The sequence below is a fragment of the Grampus griseus genome (assembly GCF_964374135.1).
Source record: "Grampus griseus genome assembly, chromosome: 2".
Taxonomy (NCBI): Eukaryota; Metazoa; Chordata; class Mammalia; order Artiodactyla; family Delphinidae; genus Grampus; species Grampus griseus.
In genome coordinates this window covers 109068650-109096232 of record NC_139018.1, presented here as the reverse complement: position 1 = coordinate 109096232, position 27583 = coordinate 109068650, and the positions used below count along the sequence as shown (strand labels likewise).

The 27583-nt window shown below is 48.6% G+C and overlaps 1 protein-coding gene across 3 annotated transcripts in view; it reads left to right on the top strand.

Moving 5' to 3' along the window:
- MEGF11 (multiple EGF like domains 11) overlaps positions 1 to 27583 on the top strand; it is a gene marked incomplete at both ends in the record, with an annotated part of 235534 nt that overhangs the window by 53622 nt on the left and 154329 nt on the right. For all 3 annotated transcript variants that reach the window (XM_082649571.1, XM_082649570.1, XM_082649572.1), the window contains one exon: positions 271 to 363. In XM_082649571.1, the coding sequence (XP_082505697.1) occupies positions 271 to 363 (93 nt within the window). The remainder of the gene's footprint in view (positions 1 to 270; positions 364 to 27583) is intronic.

The window sequence follows — 27583 nt, the reverse complement described above, 5'->3', positions numbered from 1 at the left end:
GAGCCATGGCCGCTGAGCCTGCGCATCCGGAGCCTGTGCCCCGCAACGGGAGAGGCCACAACAGTGAGAGGCCCACGTACTACAAATGAATGAATGAATGAATAACTAACTCGGGTCAGGAGCAGCTTGATTTTCCCCAAAACCAGTGATGCGTTCTGAGCATCCCTGGGCCCCAGGGAGCCTTTACAAAGTGGATTGTGCTCCTTGACCAGATGGTTGGTTTTCACTCTCTGTTCCTGTTCTTCCTCCCCCTCTTCTGATCCCCTGCAGCCCTGTGTACAGAGGAGTGTGTGCACGGCCGCTGCGTTTCCCCGGACACCTGCCACTGTGAGCCCGGCTGGGGAGGGCCCGACTGCTCCAGCGGTGAGTCTAGGGTCTTTGGGAGTTGAGCGGGGCCATGGCTCTGGCTGGGGAGGGGCCGTGCCGTGTGGATGCTGAGTTCTTTGTCCTGGGCTTGGGCTACCTAGTGAGTGTGGGCAGCGGGGAGGAAGCGTACCTACCGGATGGTACTCGGGGTGGAGGGCTCTAGGGGCATGAGGGTCATGGTTTGTGGCGGCCTGGAGGGGCATTGCATGTCGTGTGTATGGGGAATTGTGGGGTCATCTGTACGACTCTGGCTTTTGATGAAACACCTCCGGATAAGGTCTTTGAGGCTTGAAGTGAAATTGAGATGCCACCTAGGGGCGCAGACCCAGGAGGTCACTGTGGTCAAGGCCTGGTCTTCAGCTTTGCCGGTGCAAAGGCTCAGTGGGTGCTCACAGAGGCTCAGGGGACTCATTTATGAGACTGATGGGTACTGGGATGCCTCTGTGTCCCCAAAGGTAGGAGAATGGGATGCTTGTAAGGCTGACCGCTGTGTTCTTACATCTCTCTGGGTAGACTGTTCACATTCCCTGGGGAAGGCTGTCTGGTGAGCACGAGTGAGGCAGATGTTCTTGGGACGGACAGAGTGACTCATAGCAGCACGGGCATCATCTCTGCTGTGGGGCTGGCCGCCGAGTGGGCAGGGTACACCGGCAGCTCCTCGGGGAATTCTCTGCCAGGAGCCCAGCTGAAGGCAAATCCTTCTCCTTTGGCTCATTTCCCTTAAAAACTCACAGATGAACCTCTTTCCAGTGGCACGTTTTGCAGTCAATGGTTGGTTAATGTCATGGTCTTATTAGGTTTCCAAGGAGATCTTGATTAAGGTTAAAGCCCAATTTTCTTCCCGCTTTGAGCTGGGATTGTATCTTTTTGTGTGTGACTTGAGTAGGTAACATAGCTGAGCTGATCCAGTAGGGGTCTAACCCCCATCATTGACCCATGTTTGGGAGCCACCTCCCTGTTCCCTGTCCCATAGTGACTGCAGTGGTCGTAACAACGTGGAGAAGGAATGGTGGGTCCACATTGGCCCAGTGTGGTGATCTTGCCCTTTTCCAGTCTCTGCTGGGGTGGAAACGTCTAGTTATGGTCCTTTTCTTCCAAAGGCCTTGACTGGACCCTCTTTGTCTACCCAGTACATGGGAACACACCAGCCAGAGCAAGCTATTGGATGCGGTTTTGTTTGGGCCTGGGTGGTTACCTGGCTTGGGGAGACCAGGATCTGTTTGGGGTGCTCCAGAGACTCTCTCCGATGTGTTGGGACCTCCGGTGACCGTGGTAGCCTCCTCCTTCCACCTGTTTCCCTGCGTTGAGGTAAGTCACGCTGAGCAACAGGGCAGGGACTCCTCCAGACAATGAAAAGTACACCTGAGGAACACGTGAGTGAAAGGAATGTGTTCAAGCAGTCCTTCTGTGAACTCCAGGAGACATGCTGGCCGAAATGTTTGAGAGCTTTTCCCCACCTTGTCTGTTTCGTTTTGTGTAACTTTGCCTACAATGAATCTTTGATGGGGAACTGTCTAACTTGGATTCTGTGGACCTTGCTGGGACAGGTCTGCTTGCTGTTGCCAGATTATGTCAAGCTCAGTTTGTTGGAGGTTGAAATACAGCCTGAGTCCCAGGAGTCCTGAGTGCATATAAACCACCAACCAGTGCAAGCGTGTTTGGTGCTCACTGTTTCTAGACTGTGATGATTGGGGGGCCTGGAGGGTTTTTCAGACAGAGTCTGTCTCTCAGGGTTCCCTTCCGGTCTAGTGAAAGAAGTGGAAGGGAGGCGGCCCTTGATCAATGGGAGTAGAGAGTTTAGAGTAAATCTTGCCCCTGGAGTGTGTTTACCAAGCACGTAGCCTTGTAACTTTACAGTATAAAACCGGGCTGCCCAATTTCCACTCCCAATTCAGTCATCAGACTTGGTGCCGAGCAACCCACAGTGTTTCTTCAATAAATCCACCCTCCTGGGTTGAAGAATGACCAGCTCTGCCTCTACTCAAGGGCATGTACTACTAAACCCTCAGAAAGTCCTAAAAGATAAGTTCCAACCCTCTTTCGAGAGATGGCAGCATTGAATGAAGGGAGTTCATAGATTCTCATTCTCAAAATCATCTATCTCTAGCTTAAGGCCAGGGCTGGGTCATGGATCTCTATGGCCCTCCTTGCCATGTCTGAACTTTCTCCCAAGGAGCTCAGTGAACAAGGCCACAGACTGTGTGTGGGAAGAAGGTCATCTTAGAGCAGTTGATAATAGCCACTGAGACCGCACAGAAGAAACCAGAGTCCCCTTCCGTGGGTCAGGCCTTCAGGTATTAGAAGACAATGGTCACTTCCCCCCAACTCAATTTTTATTCTCCAAGCTCCTTTGTTTCTCACATGACATGGTCTGAACTGCCTTCTCCATCTAGTTTCTCTCCACTGGCTATGGCCTTTGTTCCTTTTAAACGATCATTCCTAGATCTGACCACAGATGCAGACTTGTACGGAAAAATTACAATAGAGCTAAATACTCTCTATTGAATTTTCCTGTGCACTAGCACTTTATTCATCTTCTCGTTTACTCTTCACAACAGCCCTATGATGTGGGAATTAGCCCCATTTGACAGACGAGAAAGTTGAAGCACAGAGGGGTTAAGGAACTTCCCAAAGGCCCACCGCTAGTAAATGATGAAACTGGGACTGTTGATCAAGTGAAAACCTAGGTCCTAAGCCTGAACACGTAATTATTATGCTCTGCTTCCTTCTGGATGCTCAACCTCTGTTAATACAACCTGAGGTTGAAATAGCTCTTTGCTGAGAAGACCTAGTTGCTCACAGGGGGAGGAAGGATCTGATTGAAAGATGTGGCCCTGGGATATTGTCATGGAGACAGATGAATCAGCCATGGCACACAAATTGTGATTATGTTTACGCCAAGCAATTTGACCCTGTTTGCTATTGTGCCATTGGACCCCTGTCTGCCTGTGTGTGCTCTGTGGGGCCTGTGTCCATGGAGATGGGTATCCTGATGAGCACAATATGTATCTCTGGAGATTTCTGAATGGGATCTGTCATTTGCATGTCTAGACATGTGACATCCTTGCAGGGAAGCTTTGATTTTTGTTGAGTCAAAAGCATCATTCTTGTTGGTGTTTTCTTCTGACTCTAAAATCGTACCTGTTCATGTTAAAAAGGAAGTTCAAAGTGCACCAGAAGTATAGACAAAAAGTTAAACCCACACACCCAGCGATAACCAGTTCTGGCATTTGAGTGCTTGCCTTTCCTTATTTCTCTGCACCTTTGTTCTTAGAGTTAGATCTGGACACAACTTTTATTATTTAGATCAAATGTGTGTGCTATTCTGTAACTTGTTTTTTTAATTCAACTGTATATCATACACTCGTTTCCTTCTATGGGTTGCTAAAAGTGTTTAACCAGTCTCTTGCTGATGGACTTTTAGGCTGTTTCTGATTTTTCACTATATTAGGCCCACCGTCCTTTATCAAAGGTCCTTGTGGCCTGTTGGTTTCAAAATTTAGATGTTTTCAGAGTTCAGGAAGGTATATGGTGACGATATCATATATGACATATGCCTCCAGTGGGGTTTGGTCAGCACCTTGGAATGAAACATAGTAATATTTCTGCAGTGATGTATAACTGATCACATCTAGTGATATATAGAAGATATTTAACCACACATCAGTTCCACAAAGATTTTGCCTCTAAATGAATTTTGGAAAATTAAAAAATAATTCCTTTGGACTCTTTAGAGATTTTGGGGTTGTTGACATGTGAATAAAGGGATTGTGGTCCTGTGTACAAATGCTGCAGTGATTCTTCTCGTGCATGGATCTTTGCCCACGTGTCCCGGTTTCTTCTTAGGATAAGTTCCTGGAAGTGGCGGGGAGGATTATAAAGATCCGTCATCCTACTGCCTGCCCCTGCCCTGCCCTTCGTGGCTGCCAAGGGATTTATGACTTTGATAGACACGAAGGGGACAAAGCCAGTAGTAGGATGCGGTGGGGAACTTTTCATTCTTTTATAGACTTATAACCCCATAGCCTAATTTCTTGAAGGCCTGGACGAATTTCTTTCTGCTCCATAAAGGAAGTGAGGTGATGCTGATTTGCCTGGTGGGTAGACACGTCAGCTATCGCGGATAATGCCAAGATATTAGATGGACCAATATGGGGAAATGGAGTGGCTGCATGCTTGGTCATAAACCTCCATCTTATATAATAATGAAGAGTAAAAGGATGAACTGTCAGTTTATACTGAATAAAGACGACAGAGTGACTCTTATTAAACTGCACTAATCTCACAAGTGGAGATGAAAAGAAAAAAAGTTTTGCTACACTGAATATCTAGCTTTTTAAAGTAATTAGGAATAGTAAAGCACTGACAATGATTGAGATAGAAACATTATTCATAAGTTTTATTTCCACACTGGGCAATGGTCCAGTGTATTTCATTTATGAGGTTTCAGCTCTAAGGAGAAGGACGTGAGCCAATTCCTAAATTAAATATGCCCTGTTAACTTTTCTAAATGATACCCAAGAATCAACTTGGAAATTTCAGCCTTTCATTGTATTATTTAATTACGTATTCTTGGGTCCCGCTTCTCTGGTCCTCTGCCTCCCTCCCATGGTGATTTGCAGTTTGGGTTCTGGCCTGTAGAATGGCATTTTGGTTTTGGTCTCAGGCCTCCCCCGAGGGCTGGGGTAGACATGCAGAGAATCCCTCCCATTTCTCCATAGTCTCGCACATTCTTAGATTCCACTGAACTGGTTTTATCCATGCGAACAGAGTGCGGGAGAGTAAAAGTGCGCTCCACAGCCTCTTACTATTTGTTGAAACTGTCCCCCCTACCCACACCCCAGCCCTCCAGGCCTTATGCTCAGCACGAGACAGGGCTGCAGAGCAGGCCTGAGTAATGAATGCAGCAGGAACCAAGTTGGGCCACGACCAAGAGTAGCTTCTGCCCAGTCAAACGTGTTCTTATGTTGAATGATGTGTGAGACCCCTGGCTGACTTGGCTTTCAGCTATCCTTGCAGATTAGAATAAAACATGTACCAGCTCAGAAATATGCTTATACTCCTAAACTAGCCAGGGACCGTCTAGGTCAGTCCTTTTCAAACCACGATCTATGTTTGCTAGAGATTTGTGGTGTGTGTGTGTGTGTGTGTGTGTGTGTGAGAGAGAGAGAGAAAATATACGTAACAGAAAATTTAAAGTGTACAGTTCTGTGGCAGTAAGGACATTCACATTGCTGTGCGGCGACCATCATTGTCATCCATGTCCAGTGCTTTTTCATCTTCCCCAACCGAAACTCTATACCCATTAAACGCTAACTCCCCATTCCCCACTCCCGCAACCACCATTGTAGTTTCTGTCTCTAAAAATTTGACTACTCTAGGTACCACATATAAGAGGGATCATACAACATCTGTCCTTTTGAGACTGGCTTATTTCACTTACAATGTCTTCAAGTTTCATCCATATTGTGGCATGTGTCAGAACTTCCTTGCTTTCTGAAGCTGAATAATATTCTATTGTATGTACATATTATACTATATTTTGTTTACCCATTCACCCATCAACGGACACTTGGGTTGCTTCTACCTTGACTACTGTGAATAATGCTGCTATGAACATGGGTGTACAAATATCTCTTCAAACTCCCACTTTCACTTCTTTTGCATGTATATCCAGAAGTGGATTTCTGGAGCATGGGGTAATTCTGTTTAACTTTTTGAGGAATCACCATACCGTTTTCCACAGAGTCTACATCATTTTACATTCCCATCAGCAAGGCACAGCGTTCTAACTTCTCTTCATCCTTGTCAACGCTTGTTAATTTCTATTTTTAGTTTTTATAATTGTCATCCTAATGGGTGTGAAGTGGCATCTCATTGTGGTTTTGGTTTGCGTTTCCCTGATCATTAGTGATGTTGAGTCTCCTTTCATGTGCTTTAGTGGCCATTTGTGTATCTCCTTTGGAGAAATGTCCATTCGAGTCATCTGTCCATTTTTTTCAACTGGGCTGACTTGTTGTTGTTGCTGAATTGTAGGTGTTCTTTATATTTTCTGGATGTTAATCCCTTATCAGATATGTGATTTGAAAACATTTTCTCCCATACAGTGGGTTGCCTTTTCACTCTAAGTGTCCTTTTTTTTTTTTTTTTTTGGCGGTACGCGGGCCTCTCACTGTTGTGGCCTCTCCCGTTGCGGAGCACAGGCTCTGGATGCGCAGGCTCAGCGGCCATGGCTCACGGGCCCAGCCGTTCCGCGGCATGTGGGATCTTCCCAGACCAGGGCTCGAACTCATGTCCCCTGAATCGGCAGGCGGACTCTCAACCACTGTGCCACCAGGGAAGCCCCTGTTAAGTGTCCTTTGATGCACAAAACTTTTAAATTTTGATGAAGTCCAGTTTATCTGTTTTTTGTTGCCTGTGCCTTTGGTGTCATATCCAAGAAATTATTGCCAAATCCAGTGTCATGAAGCTTTCCCCCTATGTTTTTGTCTGTAGTTTTAGCTCATGGAATTAGGTTTTTGATCCATTTTGAGTTAATTTTTACGTATGGTATAAGGTAGGAGTCCAACTTCAGTTTTCTGCATGTGGATATCAAGTTTTCCCAGCACCATTTGTTGGAAAGACTTTTGCTAATGATTCCTGAAGCTATAGAGTTAAAATTTTGCGCCATGTAATGGCACATTAGTTACCTGAGAAGTGATTTAAACTTTGCTCCTTAGAGTAAAACAAATATAGAGGGCTTCCCTGGTGGTGCAGTGATTAAGAATCCGCCTGCCAATGCAGGGGACACGGGTTCGAGCCCTGGTCCGGGAAGATCCCACATGCCGCGGAGCAACTAAGCCCGTGTGCCACAGCTACTGAGCCTGCACTCTAGAACCCGCGAGCTACAACTACTGAGCCCGCGTGCTACGACTACTGGAGCCTGCGCACCTAGAGCCTGTGCTCCACAGCAAGAAGAGGCACCGCAATGAGAAGCCCGCACACCGCAACGAAGTGTAGACCCCACTCGCCGCAACTAGAGAAAGCCCGCACGCCGCAACGAAGACCCAACACAGCCAAAAATAAATAAATTTATAGAAACAAACAAATACAGACTTGTTATAGAATTGAGTGCAGAACTGGCATTTATTTAAAAAAAAACAAAAAATGTGATCACATGAGCCTTTGGTGGACCTTTTGGGGCTACGCTGCTAGGCATCCCTGGAGACAAGGTTATTTTAGGTGTGAATATTGAGAAGCAGCGGGAAAGGCAGAAAGACCGTAACCTGATTTAGATCTCTCAGGGCTGATGACTGTTTACAAGACGGTTTATAGAGGGATCAGCGTTTCAAGCCCTTTTCCTACCGCATTCTTGGGGACTCTTCCTTCCAGAGCGCTGGGCTGTCTGCAATACCCCCAGAGTCAACCTCTATGCTCCTAGGCTCTGGAATGGCATAAGAGCTCTGATCCAGCCCACAATACCTCGTCCTGGGGGCTCTCAGGGTCTCTGCGTCTTTCCACAATGCTCAGTGCTGTCCTACCAGGCTGGGAGTCATATGACCCCCATATTGGTGGGGCTTGGGCATCCTGTTTTCCTGCGGCTCTCTTCACATATATGAAAGCGTATGTCCACATAGTCCTGGAATGGAGTGCTAGGAAGTATAGTCTGGATCCCAGGACCTAATTTCTGGTCATGGAGCGCTCATGATTTAACTTGAAACCCTTGAAGTAGGAGCTGGGAGGAACCTCAGAAATTGTCTGATCTACTTCTTCCATTTTATAGATGGGCAAACTGAGGCCTAGAGAAGGGAAACTACTTGCCTGAGGTTACCCAGGGAGGTAGTGGCAGAGCTGTAACTTGATCCTGGGTGTCCTGATTCCCATGCCTTTTGTCTCTTGCCAGCTGCTCTGGGAGTTAAAGGCTGGAGTTGTCTTAGAGGCAGATGGGTCTCATTACACCAAAGCAAATGGGTCAAGTTATTCGACGGCCTCGGTGCAGGTGACCTAAAGATTCGGACCCTCCTGAATCCTCTGCCCAGGTTCAAAGGCCAGACTCATGACTCCAGGTCAGGCCAGGGCACTGAGGTCAGTGATTTCCAGAGGGGTCGACCCTGCCATCTGCCTGGCTTAAAAGTACATTAGGGGGAGGGTCCCGTTCTCAGGGATCCCTGGGCACACTTCTCACCGACAAACATGGAGACGTGGCAGTCTGGAGGCAAAGGACGTAGGGGCAAAGCAGAGGTATAGGGTGTGGGCCAGGGCTCCTGCCTCTGTCCTGGGGCAGATGAAGGGGTCCAAAAGGAGATGGGCAAGGCCGGGTGGGGAGTCAGTGGACTTGGCCACACTGGTCTGCTGGGAAGGGCCATTCCCAAGACTTTGGGGCCCTTCCCAGCAAGAGAGCACGGAGACCGAGCCTGAGTAAGGAGAGCTTACGAGAGAGGGTCAGAGAGGAGCAAGAGGGGGCCACACGGTCTGAGGAGGAAGGTGAATACAGATTCCTGCTCCTACCGTGTACAGAGGCTTCACACAGATGATCCATTTACTCTGCCAGCAGCCTGCCACGTGTGTTACCTCCATTTCTCAAATGAAGAAATCGAAGCTCAGGGAAGTAGAGTAACTCCTGCTATTCACTCAGCTAACAAGCATCAGCTCTGGGATCAGAACCCAGCACTTGTGTTCTTCCCGCAGCTCCATGCTGCCTCCGAAGGGATGAAGCCAGCTTCGGGTCCCGCCTCTGCCTGGGTGACCCTAGCTAAGTCCTTCCCTCTCTCTGAGCCTCAGGTTTCTCATCTCTAAAATGGGAAGGTCAGCATGGATATTCCAGGTCTAAAATCCCACGATGCCATGTTTCCGGAAAGCTAAAATCCAGCATCATCTCACTTAATCAAGGGCCCTCGTGACCTTCCTGACGGTGACCTCTGGGGGAGGGAGTCTGCTCTCCCCACCACCCCACTCCCTCCCACGCACAGCCCTCCCGTGATTCTCTCTTCTTTCCAGGACCTGAAAAAGGGGTGGGGCGGGACAGCCATGGGTGGGGACAGTGACTCACACCCTTGCCTCCCCCAGCTGGGGACGCCTGGGGAGCCTTGGCTGCCTCATCTGGGAGGAGGCGCAGAGGGGCATCCTGCCAACCCGGAGGCCGCAGCTCACTCGTGGTTGGCTCGCTACGCCAAGGAGGCTGTCAGGGTTAAAGCAACTTCAGATGAATCGCCAGAAAGCAATCGCACTTGCTGTTCCTCGCGTGCTGCTCTGCCCAGCCCGCGGCCCTCGCAGAACCACCTGGGCTGCCTCCTGCCGGCATCTGGTATGCCTCCCCGGGATGGGGGGCTCTGTGTCAGCGCGCACACTGGGGCACAGTCACCGTGACGGGGACGCGAGGGGGCTGTGGACACGGCAGCAAATGCTTTTTCCAGGTCTGTGCGGAAGAGGAGCTGCTCTTCACCCCAGAATTCTAATTTTGAACAAAAAAGTATTCAGTAGCCAGGGCTAGCAGTTCCACTGGCTCTGCGTTCTCTGTCCCTTGAGTTCCATTTAAGGCGCATTTATTGAGCACTGCGCAGAGGCCCACGCTGCTGGGGGTCCAGGGCTGAAGGGGGGTATTAGGAATGAGGAGGGCATGGCCCCCATCCTTGGGGACCTTCGAACAGGAGCCAGAGCCACCAGTACAGATAAGAGGGAGGAGAAGGTGTCGGTAGAGAGAAGGCTCTGGCTTTGATGGGAGGGGGACCTGGCTGGCTCAGGAAAGCCATCATGGGAAGAAGGAAGGAACCAAATGTGTGCTCTACCCATTTTAGAGGAAGAAGCTGAGGCACAGAGAGGTTAAGTGATGGCCCACGGTGCCACAGCTAGTGAGCATCAGAGCTGGGTCCGTCAGGCTCTTTCCACAGGCTGTGCTGGGGTAGGGGGGAAGGTGAGAAGTGTGAGCGCCAACTCAGTTGTGAGCAGCCTGTGATAGAGGCTGAAAGAGACCTTGAAGAGGGTTAAGAGACGTAAACCCAGCCCCATCCCGTGTCCTGGGGGCTGGGGGCTGCAGGGGAAGGGCAGCAACAAGGTAGATCTGCTGGCCTCTCTATCTCTCTGTCCTCGACTGTCGCCTCCCCCGACCCCCTGCCTCCCTCTTGTTGAGATGTCCCAGCCTTGGCTATGCTCTGGAAGCCGGTGAAGAGTTTTGTTTCCCCCCCTTCCAGAGTTTGTTTCTTCCAAAAGTGCCTCCCAGGAGAAATGGGAAATGAGAGGGAGCAGATGCCGGGGGTGCCCTGCCCTCACGGGGGCCCGGACCAATGTGAGGATGAGGCTGGGCAGGGGGCAGCGGTGGAGACCCCAGACCACCTTCCTTCCACCCTTGGACTGGGGCGTTCTCTTGTGACGCCCACCAGGAAAGGAGGGGAGACCTGCTGAGAGCCCCCTTCCCAAGTCCAAGGGAGGCAGGTCATGGGGCAGAAGGGGGCATGGGGCCACTGCTTCTCCCACTGCTTGAGAGAGGGCAGCCTCTCAGGATGTCATCCTTTCTCCATCTGCCTGTCGGACCAGGGGAGATAATGGGACCAGTCCCATCTGAGCAGGGTCAGGGGTCAGGCAAAGCCCTGGCACACGTGGCCTTTATTGTACCTGAAAAAGCCAGAGACTGGATAGCCTAGAGTCGGTGTGTGAGCTGCGTGTTCAGGGGGCGCTGTCGTAGCAGGGGAGGAGGGAGGTACATTCTGCCCAACCCAGCTCTGGCCATCTGGCTCCCTGAGAACAAAATGAACAAATAAATGACATGCAGTGAGTCTCAAGGACTGGGAGAGGGAGGAGGATGGGAGAACCTGCCTAGAATGTGACAAAAGCAGAACAGAGGGCAGCAGCCAAGCTGGCACCATCGTGCGGTCCTGGCAGGCAGCGCTGCCGCCCCTCCGGACCCCGCTTGGGCATGAAAAGGACACTGTGCAACACTCCCCGTGATACACACGCACGTGCACGCGTACACGCATGGCCTGCGCTTCCAGGCTGGGCATGTGGGCTGGGTCTCCATGGGAAACACAGTTCCTGGGGGGAAGGGAAGCACAGACTGCTCCCAGCCTCGCCCACCAGCCTGGAGGACCGGCCTGGAACTCTGACAGGGAGGGGGGTGCATCTTCTTTGGAGCCAGAGGGCCGGCTGATGGCAGGTCCCGCTCTCTGAGACCCCTGCCCCCAAGGACTTCAAGTTCCTCCCAGTCAGCCCAGAACTGCTGTGTGCCGGGCACCACGCTGGGGATGGACACGATGACCTCATTTCATCCTCCACCCCGTGATGTGGGTTATGACCCCTGTTTTGTGATGGAGGAAGCCGAGGTCCAGAGAGGGTTAGCCATTCTCTGAGGTCACCCAGCTGCCCCTGAGTGTGTGCTCTCTTCGCTCGGGCATATTTCTACCGGAATTCAGAGCTGTGGAGGAGATGGCTTTTGAGGCTGAACGGGAGAGAGGTCTGGGCTGTGCTCCTGCTTAGATTCTCTCCTAACTTCTATCCGGCACTTACTACACACACCGTCCTATGCATTATTATTTATTATTACTATTTCCATCTTTCAGATGAGGAAACTGAGGCTCAGGGAGGTTAAGTACCTGGCCCAGAGGCACACAGCGAGTAAGTGGCAGAGCCAGGATTCAAACCCAGGCAGTCAGTCTCTGGAGACCACACTCACGACTCTGGTTAGCACTTCTTTCCAGGACTCTCTGCCTACCCTCTCCAGTCCCTCCCACACTTTGGAGGTGGGGAGGCAGCTAAAATGCAGACCCAGGCCATGTCACTTCCTTGCTCCCCTCTGCCTGCCAGCAAGTGCCCAACTCCTTGGCCAGGCCTCAGGGCCCCTCTGGGTCTGATGCCTGACAAGCTTTCAGCCTTATCTCCCCCACCTCCCTTCCCCCTTCCCCTCTCTCAGCTTTCCTTTATCCACTGACCCACCGCCCTTCTGCCTTCAAAGCCCAGTTCAGATGCCGCCTCTGCTATAGCACTTCCTGATTCCCACAGGAAGTATATGTACTTGACTGCATACGTATGGCCAGTGTGGTCCGCGCCACCCTAGACGTTTATTGTTTATTGCGTGTTTGCTATCCTCCCAGCCCCCAGCCCCTGAGACCTCTCTGTGGCAGGGTCCAGGTCTTCCTTGTCACCGTGACGCCGGGGCCCTGCACACCGCAGTTACTGGTGGGTACTCAGCACCGTGCTGAGTGGGATCCAGTGGATTTGCTCTCCCATTTTGTCATGTTTTCGTTCTTTTAGATGATGCTCTAGTGGAGGTACTTGGACCAAGGAAGAGTGGGGCTCTGGGTTGGATGTTTGGGAGAATTCAAAGCCATGTCCCTTGATCTTCCAAATCTCACCTATCCGTGTTGCCCAGGTACATGCCCCCAAGGATTGCAATGGGAGACCAGGAGTTGGATTGGTCCTTCAGAGGAAGCAGAGATCACAGCTAGCTGGAAAAGTGGGGAAAATGCCAAGAAGGCCGTGGAACCAGAGCTCAAAGAAGGATGAGATTTGAAGTTTCAGTAGTCCAGCATGGAAAGAGAGGGCATTCCAGGCACAGACCCCCAGAAGCAAGGGTACTGGACAGTGAGCAGGTCCGTGTGGCTAAAGCAGAGGGTGCCTAGTGCGGAGAGTGGGAGCCAGGCTGCACCTGGAGGCCAGGCCAGGTGGTGTGGTGCCCTTACCAGCAGCCTGATGAGCTTGGACATGAGTCCATGGGCCATGGGGAGCCCCTGAAGGCTCATTTTGCATCAACTGAGTCTTCATTGTGGAGTGATGGAGCAACTTTGAAACTCTTTCTTAACTAACCTGTGACCAGGTCTGGTAAGGGAACAGAGGGCATGCTGGAGGCTCTGACCTGCCCCTCCAGTCCTGGCTAGTCTCTCCAGGCCAGCTGGGCCATGCTCTCCTTCCCCTGTCCCTGCCTTGAGGCAACTGAAGCAGGCTATCTAGGCATTGCATGGAAGCAGATTGGATGGGGGGACGGGGCAGGGGAGAGAACGCCGTGACTAAGAGTTGGTGAATGGATCTGGGCAGGGGCTGACCCACAGAGGCCAGGTTGGATATATTGATACCCTCTGCCTTCCTGGCCAGAGCAGGGGAGGCAGATGTGATAGCCAGTGGGATGTCCAGCAGAAGCACCTAGAACAGCCTTACTGGCTCCCAGGACCTCTGACTCCCAGCCTGCTTCTCAGGGGCAGCCTTGCCCTCCCATCCTCCAGGCCTCAGTGGGGCCCCAAGGCAGGCGGCAACTTCCCAAAAGTGCTGCAGCAGCAAAGGCTGTGGCAGAACTGGGGAATCTGTCACCCTCTAATAAGGAAAGTCCGTTCTGGCAGCCTGGGTAATAGGCCTCAAACTGAATAATTAATAAAGTTATAAAAATATGTCTACTATATGGCCAGAATAATTCAGCCCAATTAGAAGCAATTGTTTCTTGCAGTTAATGCCACTCGTTTTTCCTTGTGAACAGCTCTTAGCACCAAGATAGGATTTGTAGGTTCGGCTGCCTACTTGAGGGGTTTTATTAAGACCAGACTCTCCCCTAGGGCTTCTTTCAGTTGAGGAGTATCCATCTTTCCATCCATCTATTCATGCCTCTCTCCAACCATGCATCAATATGTCCATCTGTCTATCCATCATTCCATCTGTCCATCTATTCATCATCCCTTCATCCATCTGCCCATCTACACATGCATCCATTTATTCATTCATCCATCTATGCATCTACCCATTCATTCAGCAGATAATTCTTGAGCCCCTTCCGTGTGCTAGACACAGTTCTAGGTCCTGGGTGTGTGGAGATGAGTAAGACCTTGCCTCTGCCCCAAGGAGCTCCCAGCCCAGGCAAGTGAACCTTTGAGTGATGCAAGCTGTCATTCCTGTTTCTCTTCAGAGGTCCTTCTGAATATTATTTTTGTCCTTCATCTCTTCTCATGTATCTCAGTGAGATAGATAGATAGATTGATAGATAGATAGATAGATAGATAGATAGATAGATATTTGGAGTTACAACCGGCTTGAGTTAGGTAATAAGTTCTTTCCCAAGATGGTCCAGATTATTCCCCTACGTTTGAGAGTTTAAGGATCTTCTGGCTTCAAAATGCCCATGCTCTGGGTCCCAACCTTTTATCGGGTGGAGGTCAGGGGATGCGGGATCCAGCTCTGCCCTGGCCCCTGCATTCACTGGCCTGGGTAAGACATTTACTTTTTATGGTTCCGTCTGTAAAATATGAAGAATCACTGTGCATTGTGAGCTCACAGGGGTGACAGGAGTCAAGATGCTTGGGGTCACCTGATGGAGACCCAAGTTTGCTTCCTGGAACACTGGGCATAAATTGAATTCTGAGTTAAATCATCTCATACTTTATAGGCATCCACGGGAAATGCTTCCATAAAGCCAACGCTCTTTTTGCGGTGAAGATGCCCTCTTTCTGATTTCTCTGCCTGGACACTGAGACTTTTCTTATAGTATTAGCAAAACCATGACTCAATTCACTAAGTCTCCATAGAGCCTTTGTTGTAAGCCCAGCACTGTGCTAGATGAATCTGATAGAATTATCTAGTCAGTTCTATTACGGTCATCAATCATTTATTAGGGGCCTGCTTTATTCAGGGCTCTGGAGATGCAGAAAGACCCAAGCTTTCACCCTGCCCTAGAGTTGCCCTCTCTCATATGGGTTCCCTTTTGCCTCTTTGTGAATCAGGATATCAGCGCTGGCAAAACAAAGTGAAAAGGCAAGGTATAGCCTGGGAGAAGACATTCACAGCACATGTAATCCATAAAGGATTAGTATCCAGAATTTTTTTTTTAATCCTACAAATCAGTAAGAACAACCATTCAAACACTGGCAATAACATAAACGTGCACTTCACAGGAGAAGGCTATTGTGATGGGCAATAAATATATGAAAAGATGTTCACCTCACTGGTAATCAAGGAAATGCAAATTAAAAGATGCTGCCTTGTCACACCCAACACGTTGGGGAAAATCAATTTTTGATAATACCAAGTGTTAGTAGGGATACACGCAAACGTGGACACCTATGCCGCTGGTGACTGTGTACCATTTCAGGGAACAATTGGGTAATTTTAAATAAAGCTAAAGCCCACCCCATCCTACCACGTTTCTCAAGCATTGTTTTCTACCACAACCTATCGTGTCCCAGCACATACACACGCACACACTGATATTTTTAAATCTCTTCTATTTCACTTGTTAAAATGGGAGTTGTGACCCTTTGTATTGATTTCATGACTTTCTTCTGGGTTACAACCTACGATTTGAAAAACTCTACTCCAGAGAACCTCTCCAACATGTGCATCCGTACATCATTGTTTGTAATGATGAAAAACTGCAAGTAACCTAGAGGTCCCTCGAGAGGGAAATGAATAAACTCTAATATATTTAGACAATGGGATCTCCATAGCAGTTAAAAGGAACAAACTAGTGCTATACATGTCCAGTCAGATGACTCTCAAATATATAATATTGAGTGAAAAAGGCATGTTGCAGAGGGCTACATACATACCATACGATATAATTTATATAAAGTTTTAAAACATGCAAAATAATGAATATGATATTGATGGGTACATTCAGGTGTAGTAAAAGCATTAAAACAGACATGTCCGTGATAAATACCAAAGTCAGGCTACGCCCAGGGAGGGAGGCGCAAGGGATATAGGGAGTGATGCGTGAGGCGTCTCAGCTGTGTAGTGTTTTATTCTGAAATAAAAATATCTGCAGCCAAAATGGGTGAAATTAAGATTTGGCTGATGAATATACTGTTTTAATTTTCTCTGCATTTTAAAATATGCTTGAAATATTCCACATGCAAAACAAAAGGCTTCTCCACCTGTCCAGCACCCAAGTTCATATGAAGAAAAAAAATGTGTTAGTTCATGTTAAACTTACTTGCTCATTTCATTCCATTTGGTTCACTAAATGTTTATGGAACACCTCCTTGTAGGTCTGACATTGCCAGGTGTGAGGTGTGGAATAGGCAGGAAGGTGGGGTGGATATTACAAGCGAAAATGTGGGGGTCGGCAAGGGCATAGGCTGCCCTCCCATCTCGGCCATAAAGACGAGGTTACCACACATGCCACAAAATGGGGCCCAAAGGTTAAAGCCTGTGTCTTCCTGGGGAATCAGGGAGGTCTCCCTGGAGGAGGTGAAGACTGAGATAGACCTTGAAGGATAGACAGGGATTGAGTGGCGACACATTCAGGAAAGGAAAGGAACCTGGAGTTCCAGAAAGCTGTGGGTCTGCATGAGAAAGAAGAGGTGACAGGGCAGCTCAGGCCTCTGAACAGGTGTGCTGCAGCTCAAATGGCAAAATGCATCCCTGATGGCAGCGCCCAGCAGGAAGTAGACACATGGAGTGGAGAGGTGGGTCTATTTCATCACGGGGGCTGAGGAGGGCCAGGGTCCTGGAGGCTGCAGGAAACTGGAGACAGCTTGCCTGCTACAGAAAGGCCCTGCTGCTCAGGCCCAGCCCACTGCATTGCCCATCCTCCGACGAGGGCCCTAGCAGGGAAGAGGGGGATAAAGCTCTGCTGAGATCCCAGACTTCAAATTTATTTGACCAGCTCTCAATAAATTTCTCACGCCAGAGGCCTCACTATCCATCTCTGGTGGACTGCACAGGAAGTGTCTGTCTTTGATGGCTTGGAGACGTGTCCACATGTCTTGCCAGGAGGCAAGCCCCTAAATCTTCCTCAGACTTGCTCCCCTCCTAGTAACTCTGAATAGTTTAAGATAACTCCCTCCAACCTTGAGGCTGGTGCCAACTTTGTGTCATCCATCAGCCCTGGCCGATTTCTTATTAAAGTTCTGCTGTTCCCTTGGAAAGTCGCCACCTTAAATCCAAGGGCTGATAGGACAGGGGAGAGACAGAGGAGCTGGAGTTGGTGGGGTGACGGCAGGTCAGGAAGATTAGGTCCTAATCCTACTGCTGGGGCAAGAGGGAGACCTTCCCGGGCCCTGGCTCTACAGCTTGCCCCAGGGTCTAAGGACAAGTTGTCTAAGCCCTGCGTTGGCTTGAAAAGGCTGCCCAGGGAGTAGCTCAGAGGTGAACACCGTCCAACAATTCTCCCAAGAGCCAGCAGGGGGCGGACTTAACGGGCACTGATCACATTCACCCCTCACTCACTCACTCACTTAGTACAGTTCACTGATGTAACACATTTGTGTTGGATGCCTGCTACTGTGTGCCTGTTCTCGGTGCTGGAGAGACAGCGGTAAACGAGACAGTATGTGCCTTCATAGAGCTTACCTTCTAGAGAGGGAGATGGTGAACAAGCTCAGAAATAAATACAGTAATTCCAGATGTTGGTATGAGGAAAATAAAACAGCAGTGAGTTAGAGTGAGGGAGGTGGGGTGGGCCGGGAGGCCTCCCTGAGGAGGGGACGTTTGAGCCAAGTCCTGAATAAGAAAAATCAGAGACTGGAGGGTTCTTGTGTGGGTCAACCTTGACTCATGGCCTCTTTTTGACTCAGAAGAGCAGAATTTCCTTTATGCATGGAGGACAATTGCTAAGCCAGGCTCTATTGAGGATTTATAAATGGATTGCAAGTTCCCGCCCACACAGGTGCCTTCAGTCTAGTAGTTGTGATGGTACAACCAGCCCAGGAACTCCAAGGCTGGGTGCTTGGGACCACGACGTTAGGCTGAAAGCTCAGAGAAGGCGCAGGTCCCTTCCAGCTGGGATGAGCAGAGGAGGGCACCCGGAGGCCAGAGCGGGTGCAGGGAGTCATCTGGCAGGACTCAGGCTCTGCGAATGGTGCTGGGCCCTGACTGTGCTCGTTGATTCCCTTGGGTGCTGGTTCTGGGTGGGCGCATGTGTCCTACTAATAACCCAATGAGCCGAGTTGATTCTGGAGTGTAAGGAATGCAGATGACACGTATTGCCTCATCAGCCGAAGAATTACCGGCAGGGAGGAACTCAGTTGGAGCCAAGCTTTCTTTAAATAATTGGCAGCAGGATGCGTGGCATGGATTGTTTTTTTCCCTGCTATTGCTGCCGCCAAAGGAAATCACTGAGGTTTCCCCTCATTTCTGCATTGCATGTCTCCCATCTCTGGGTCACAGCCATGACTGGGAAGCAGGAGCCCTGGATGGTCCAGATCACGGGAGATGACAGGTATCCGATGCAGCTTCGAGGCTTCTCTGGGGAGAGCATAACCCACACAGGCAGGTCTGCTGTTGAAATGAGCAACTCTCTTTCCTGAGTCGATAACATTTGCTCAGCAAACAAAGATTAGCAGGACAGACCTCTCTGCGTTTGCTCTGAGCTCTAAATGTCTCCCAACATCAGTCACAGCCACAGAGTCCAAGAGGACCACCAAGAAACACAGTGACTTGCCATGCAGTTTGGAAGTTGATTGGCTGATGGCTTCAAAGGCCAGCACTGTATCTCACTGTGGGAACTCCCAGAGCGGAGGCCCTAGGCTAAACCCTGGGGAGACAAGGCAGAAAGAGGCAGCCCTTGTCCTTAAGGAACATAGGGTCTAGTAGACAGGCAGGTGAATCAGCGTGTGACAGTGTTGTAGGTGCTTCCTTATGCCTGTGTACAGGGCAGGAGGGGACCGTGATGAGGGAGGGGCAATTCCATAAGGTGGACCTTGGGTGGCATTTTTATCTCCCCTTCTCTATGCCCATGCAGTGCTTGGCACAGAATAGAACAAGCAAGGTGACACACCATGGCTACTTTATACCAAAGAGATACCACAGCTGAAATGAGTGACAGCTGTCCTTTCCTAGTTCTTGGAGGGGGGAGGGGGGAGGGGGGAGGGGAGAGGATCGAGCTAATGCATGGTTTTCTCCCAGTGTTATGTTTTTCTTTTTAAAATCTTCCCAAAGCCCTTGGTTTCTTCAGCTGCTTGACTACATAAAAATCCAGAGAAGTGGATGGAACATTGTTAAGCTCCCACTATGTGGTGGGTTCTGGGCTGGGCGCTCACAGACATGGGTCTCCTTTAATCCTCCTGACAGCCTTGCAAATTATTCTCACTCTATAGGATGAGGGAACCGAGAGGCGGAGTTGTCAAGGCCTCCCAGCTGCTGGGGGAGAGAGGCAGATTGATTTGAAAGAGCGTGCCTGTGGAAGATGATGTTCCTCTTAGCCCAGAATGATCTAGTTAGCTCTGCAGCAACTTCATAAATGGTGTTCTACAAAGACACCCAACCTCCAGAGCCACCCTCTTGTTAGATACAAGGTTATAAGCCTCTGAAACAACGTTGACACCATTTTTGCTCGCTCGGTGGTAATCCCCTAACACTTCGTGTTGTTCTTTTCCCGCCCAAGTGGACCACGTTGTCACTTCAGATGCCCACTGACCAGCCAGGGCGGGTGTGGGCAGCTGAGGTTTGCTCACGGATGAGTTGCAGTGTAGCAGGTAACATCCAGGGCAGGTGTGCCTTGGAAGTTTCTGGAGCCCAGCTCTCCAACTGCTCACTGCAAGCTCTGACTGAAGGGACAGCCAAGCCAGACACAGTTCCCACAGCTCCCATGCTCGTTTCTAAACCCAATGTCTCCAAGTTCTTTTGCCAAAGCTGGGCTTCCCAAGCCCTGCACACCTGTGGGGGAAGCCTTGGGGTTGACCCTCTGATATGTGGTCCCCTGCCCCAGAGCCCAGATGAATGACTTGTACTCTGGTCTTTCCCTGATTGTCCTCCCCAACACCACTGGTGTCCTTTCCCCTGGGCTTGAGAAAAGAGAGGGGTCTAGGTACTCTTCCTAATTAAAACAATTCCCTAAAATAGGAAGCCGCAGCCCGTGAGCCAAGTCTGTTCCATTGCCTGCTCTTGTAAATAAAGTTTTATTGGAACACAGCCACGCCCATTTGTTTCTGGGTATCTGTGACTGCTTTCTCATTACAACAGCAGAGTTGAGCAGTGTGGCAGGGATTGTCTTGCCCACAAGGCAAAAAAATATTTATGGTCTGATCCTTTACAGAAAATCTTTGCTGATTCCTGTGTTAGAACATTAGAATTTTTTTGCCCCAATGTTTTTGCCCCAAAGTAATAAATGCCTTAAAGATAGGATCATCAAAACTTTTCATCGCCTAGGAGAATGTGAAAATAACAATAATTATAGTAGCAACAGCAAGGCTGGGCTAAATGTTTAACCTGTGGAGGCTAAGAGCATAGGTTCTGGAAGCAGACTAGCTCACGTCCCGGCTTCTCCATTGTCCCAGCTGTGGGACCTTGGCTAAGTTATATGACCTCTCTGTGCCTTGCTTTCCTCTTTTGTGAAATGGTGACTCTTTGGGGGAGTTGTGTGAGTTGACTAGGGTATTACATGTAAATAATAATTACACGTACCATGACAAAGTATTCAGTAAATGCTGGTCTCCTTGTGTAACCCTCATGGCAAACCCCTTATCATTGGCGGGTATGGGACCCTGCTATCCAAACCCTCCCATGCAAATTCAGAAGCAGAAAGGAGTGATATAAAGTTTTGAATTAAACACTCAGTCTGACAACTTTCTCTCTGAACGCAACTGGACTTGGATGGTGAAGGACACTTGTACTTGTGATCTTTAAGTTGGTGCCACTATCATTCCCATTTTACACATGCAGAAACGGATGTTGAAACAGGGTAAGGGGCCATGAAAAGCAGGACAGGATCCCGGCTGTCTGACCCTGGAGCACCTAATAACCAAGGACCTGCCACTCCCTGGTGGCTCTTGGCCAACTGAGTCCCTGGCTCATCACAAGCGCCCCTGCTTGTGGGTGAATTCATCGGTGAGGAACACCATAAGCACAGGCTGACCACAGAGGTGGCTGTGCCCCATGCCTTGTCACCAGGGCAAGGGACTTTGTACAACTGGTTACCCAGTCCCCCTTATGACCAGCACCCCCTTACAGAAGCACTGAAGAACAGCCCAGCAGCGTCTGGTCACCTCTGGTTTGGAGCCCATGACCATAGCCTGATGAAAGGGCCCCTGCCAATGAGCCACTGAAGACAAGGGTGAAGTGGAAGGAGTACTGGTGTTATTTGTTTATTTCTTTCTTTCTTTTTTTAACCTCTTTATTGGAGTATAATTGCTTTACAATGGTGTGTTAGTTTCTGCTTTATAACAAAGTGAATCAGCTATACATATACATATATCCCCATATCTCCTCCCTCTCACGTCTCCCTCCCACCCTCCCTATCCCACCCATCTAGGTGGTCACAAAGCACCGAGCTGATCTCCCTGTGCTATGCGGCTGCTTCCCACTAGCTATCTGTTTTACATTTGGTAGTGTGTATATGTCCATGCTGCTCTCTCACTTCGTCCCAGCTTACCCTTCCCCCTCCCCGTATCCTCAAGTCCATTCTTTACGTCTGTGTCTTTATTCCTGTCCTGCCCCTAGGTTCTTCAGAACTTTTTTTTTTTTTTTTAGATTCTATATATATATGTGTTAGCATACGGTATTTGATTTTCTCTTTCTGACTTACTTTACTCTGTATGACAGACTCTGGGTCCATCCACCTCACTACAAATAACTCAATTTCGTTTCTTTTTATGGCTGAGTAATATTCCATTGTATATATGTGCCACATCTTCTTTATCCATTCATCTGTCGATGGACACTTAGGTCGCTTCCATGTCCTGACTATTGTACATAGAGCTGCAATGAATATTGTGGTACATGACTCTTTTTGAATTATGGTTTTCTCAGGGTATATGCCCAGTAGTGGGGTTGCTGAGTCGTATGGTAGTTCTTTTTTTAGTTTTTTAAGGAACTTCCATACAGTTCTCCATAGTGGCTGTATCAATTTACATTGCCACCAAAAGTGCAAGAGGGTTCCCTTTTCTCCACACCCTCTCCAGTGCTTATTGTTTGTAGATTTTTTGATGATGGCCATTCTGACTGGTGTGAGGTGATACCTCATTGTAGTTTTGATTTGCATTTCTCTAATGATTAGTGATGTTGAGCGTTCTTTCATGTGCTTGTTGGCAGTCTGTGTGTCTTCTTTGGAGAAATGTCTATGTAGGTCTTCTGCCCATGTTTGGATTGGGTTGTTTGTTTTTTTGATATTGAGCTGCATGAGCTGCTTATAGATTTTGGAGATGAATCCTTTGTCAGTTGCTTCATTTGCAAATATTTTCTCCCATTCTGAGGGTTGTCTTTTGGTCTTGCTTATGGTTTCCTTTGCTGTGCAAAAGCTTTGAAGTTTCATTAGGTCCCATTTGTTTATTTTTGTTTTTATTTCCATGTCTCTAGCAGGTGGGTCAAAAAGGATCTTGCTGTGATTTATGTCATAGAATGTTCTGCCTACGTTTTCCTCTAAGGATTTGATAGTGTCTGGCCTTACATTTAGGTCTTTAATCCATTTTGAGTATATTTTTGTGTATGCTGTTAGGGAGTGATCTAATTTCATTCTTTTACATGTAGCTGTCCAGTTTTCCCAGCGTCACTTATTGAAGAGGCTGTCTTTTCTCCATTGTATATTCTTGCCTCCTTTGTGATAGATTAGTTGACCATAGGTGTGTGGGTTTATCTCTGGGCTTTCTATCCTGTTCCATTGATCTATATTTCTGTTTTTGTGCCAGTACCATACTGTCTTGATTACTGTAGCTTTGTAGTATAGTCTGAAGTCAGGGAGCCTGATTCCTCCAGCTCCATTTTTCTTTCTCAAGATTGCTTTGGCTATTTGGGGTCTTTTGTGTTTCCATACAAATTGTGAAATTTTTAATTCTAGTTCTGTGAAAAATGCCATTCATAGTTTGATAAGGATTGCATTGAATCTGTAGGTTGCTTTGGGTAGTATAGTCATTTTCACAATGTTGATTCTTCCAATCCAAGAACATGGTATCTCTCTCTATCTGTTTGTATCATCTTTAATTTCTTTCATCAGTGTCTTATAGTTTTCTGCATACAGGTCTTTTGTCTCCTTAGGTAAGTTTATTCCTAGGTATGTTATTCTTTTTGTTGCAGTGGTAAATGGGAGTGTTTCCTTAATTTCTCTTTCAGATTTTCATCATTAGTGTATAGGAATGCAAGAGATTTCTGTGCATTCATTTTGTATCCTGCAACTTTACCAGATTCATTGATTAGCTCTAGTAGTTTTCTGATGGCATCTTTAGGATTCTCTATGTATAGTATCATGTCATCTGCAAACAGTGACAGCTTTACTTCTTCTTTTCCAATTTGGATTCCTTTATTTCTTTTTCTTCTCTGATTGCTGTGGCTAAAACTTCCAAAACTGTTGAATAATAGTGGTGAGAGTGGACATCCTTGTCTTGTTCCTTATCTTAGAGGAAGTGCTTTCAGTTTTTCACCATTGAGAGCAATGTTGGCTGTGGTTTGTCATATATGGCCTTTATTTTGTTGAGGAAAGTTCCCTCTATGCCTACTTTCTGGAGGGTTTTTATCATAAATGTGTGTTGAATTTTGTCAAAAGCTTTTTGTGCATCTATTGAGATGACCATATGGTTTTTCTCCTTCAGTTTGTTAATATGGTTTATCACATCGATTGATTTGCGTATATTGAAGAATCCTTGCATTCCTGGAATAAACCCCACTTGGTCATGGTATATGATCCTTTTAATGTGCTGTTGGATTCTGTTTGCTAGTATTTTGTTGAGGATAGGGATGAATACTCTCCCCGTTTTACAGATGAGGACACTGAAGCCCAGACTGGTACCAAGGTTGCCTAGCTGGTTGCAGGCAGGCTGCCTCCAGCTGGGACCACTGCTCCACCCTCCTCCACGGGTGAGAACTGGAGTCAGTTGCAGGGTGGCAAGCAGATAGCACCTCTCCTTCCTGGGGCCCTCCACTGCCTCCTGATTACTGGGCCACAGGACATCTTATGACCTCAACTCCCCATGGCAGCATGCTGGCTTGTATTAGTGGGATTTGACTTTTCCTGGGAAGTGGGATGACTCTGAGCCTCAGCTCAAGGTGGGATGGACTGAGTGGGGGTGATGCCTTGGGGAGGCATCCTGAGTAGACATCCCTACCCCACCAGGAACCTGGCAGGGAGATGGAAGGACCTTACCTCACGGGAGCCTAGAGATCTGAGCAGTTTCTGTAATTGAAGTTTGGTGCGAGGACGGTGCAAAAGGCTGGTCTCAGACTGAGACCCACAGGGGATGGGGATCTCCACTGGGGAGCAGGCTAGGAACATGGCAGAGTGGGGCCTCTCCCCAAAGAGATTCAGGGCTGGAGACCAGGGAGGGCAGCGCAGTGCTCAGTTACAATGTGGTCCACTGGGTTTTGTGCAACAATCCGGGTTTTGCTGATGTTTGGGTTTTTTTTAAATTATCATTGAAGTAGGCACATAAAAATTTTAAATTCCTGTAGATTCCTTCTGGGCCTCCAACAGTACTATACAAACATTACCCTGGATGAATCCCGGTACCTACATGGGTGATGAGGAAGCCTGGAATGGGGAGAGAGAGTCAGTGTCTAGGGAGATGGTCCTGCAGGCTCTGGTGTTGGTGCTGGGACCCTAAGAGCCGTGTTCTCCTGACCCGAGTTCCCTGCTCTCAGGGAAGTGTCCTCGGTACGCCTCTCATGACCTTGTAACTGAGCTGTCAGAAACCCCACTTTGCAGGCTCCCTCTATTAGATAGTCTCTTCCTAGGGTTTGGGAAGTTCTCAGGCAGAGGTCAAACCCCACAGAGCCCTTCCCTTCAAGTTTACTGTGGATCCCTGTTCAGAACTGTCTGGAACGAGAGATAGACAAAGTGGCTTTTTCCAGCCCCAAATCCTATTAACTTGGGGTGTCTCTTTGCAAGATGCAGGGGCCAACTGGTCACCCTAGCCCCGAGGCATGTTCCTGACCCCTGGGCCCCAGCCCTTCTGCAGCAGGACACCTGGGTGGAGGTTTCCCATGTTCCTTAGAAGAAGATGAGGGAAACCCCAATGGGTCCCCACCTCACTGTGCCTTCCTCAAGTACTCTCAGTAGTGAAAAGTCAGGGGAAATATTGGTGTTTGCCAAGTGGAAAAGACGGGAAAATCAACAGAGGGAAAAAAGATCTCATTTTCAAGCTTCTAAGCAGGGATTGCAATCGATAATGTAAAGAACAGCAGGTGGCCATTCAGCCACACTTGGCAGTGTCCTCCTGCCAGGACAATGTTTGCTGAGGAGCAAACTTCAGGGGCGCCTCAGCACCTACCCCTACCTGCAACGTCTCTCAAGGGAGCTGGTGTGAGGCTCCTTGGGGGTGGAGGGGGGACACCACTTAGAAGTGAGTTAACTAATCCCCCGACCCCAGTGTAGACCCCACTACCAGGCCATCGGATCAAGAAGTGCAGAGAGTCGAGGGCAACCGAAATAGGGAGGGGGCATCCAGGTTGAGTTGGGGGTGGGAGGTCTCCCCAAGAGAGGCCACCTGCTGTTTTTCCCTTTGTTTTTTGTTTCAGTCTTGGAGATAAACTTGACTTGTTTTTGGTTTTGTTTGGTTTGGTTTTTACCATCACAGATGACAACTGCCCCAAAATGTTAGGTGCCATGGTGGCGTGTCGGGGCATGCTTTGATGGTGAGCACATCCCCCTCCTGCCTCACCCATGGCAGAGTTCCCTTCTCTTGCCTCTACGGGCTGTGACTGTGCTTTCAAGACCTGCGGGGTGTGATGGACATGCGGCCCAGCCAATGAGGACTTGTGGATGGGCCTGGTAGGTGGGGCTTGAGCGTCTTGAGGGAGGGGCAGACGGGCCCTTAGAAGGAAGAGATGGACCCTCCAGAAGCTTCTAGGTTGGTGTGGGAGCCCCAGGCTGTGACTCACAGAGCTCCCAGTCTGATGGGGGAGTGTAGACCTTGCCCTAAACGAAAATGGAATAATAGCACTTAAAATAAATATATCATGTCACAAACCCATACCCTCCTAAGACATTGTCCTAATTCATTCATTGTCCTGGAGTGCTGTTACACTAGGTGCTGCTTGGGGAAGGTGGGTTATTGGTGGGGTTTGGAGTTGTTTTATACAGTGTTTTATTTTCTTGCAATGGTATTTCATCAAAGCGCTAGGTGGCTGGCACGGTGGTGGGTTCTGAACATGGACTTTGGCGTCAGAGGGACTGGGTTCAAATCCCAACTGTGGAGTTGTTTCTGTGCAACCTTGAGCCTGTTACTTGACTTCTCTGAGCTTGTTTCCCCATTAGAAAAAAATGAAGACAGTCACACCAATCACATGCTTCACTTAAGAAATAAATGCTCCCAGCACAGTGTCTGGCAAGTAGCAGGTTCTTAAGAAATACTTGTTTTACTCCCTCTATCCCTTTCCTCTGGATTTTAATCTGACTGGTGCAAATTTAATGGAGAACTTTGAAGTGTGGGGAGCTTTCAGGCTGAGGAATACTGTAAGCTTGGGGGTTAATCAAGAAAGGCTCCTCAAAGAAGGCTCAGCAACTCCCCCAAGCCCATTCTGGGATCCTCCTAACCCAAACGAAAAAGCTAAAATGAGGAATTGTGGCCCATGGCAGAGGCCTTGCACACAGTAGGTGCTTACACAATACATGGTCTTGTAGCCTGGTTTGGGGGCTAGAGCTGTGGCCTGGAACTTCTGTTGCTTGTGGACAAGGACCAGGCTTTGTCATTTCCATAGCCTTTGCAGGCCACCCAGGGGTCCACCAGAGACCGCTGGTAAGGTCTCTCATGGCTCACCGAGACGAGTGCAGCCCCCTCCACCTGGTCCCTGCGTCCGTCCATCCTCCCCTACAGCCTCTTCTCCACCCAGCAGCCAGCCTGGACTCTAAAACATGGATCAGGCCAGGTCCCTCTTCTGCTCAAAACCTCCAGGAGCTACTTAGAAATGATATTTAAAGCTCCAAGCATGGAGCTGTGGAGTGTTTCCAAATAAAAGTATCAATTTATCTAGGTACAAAGCCATTAGTTTGAAATCCTGTAACGTGTTGGCATTTGAATAAAAGTGAAATTTTGGGAGAACTGAATGTACACCTTTTTATCACCCTAGCTATGGTTCAGGGGACCTATAATTGCTCTGAATACGTATATCTCCCAGTTGTTTTTATAGATTGTATTTTTAAAATTCACATCTGAAAATATACTTTTTCATTATTCAAAGGGGTTGTTTTAACAAAAAATGTCTATTGCACTAAAAATAAAAACCAAAGCCTCCGTATCACTCCGTCATGTTATTCAACCTCAACGATTCTACAATCGTTGCCTTGCACATCTGCCATTCTGACCTCTGTGGGATTCCTCTCCTGCCTCAGGGCCTTTGCACTGTGCCTTCAGCCTGGAATTTTTCTTCCCCAAATATCCATATAGCTCACACTCACCTTATTTTGTTT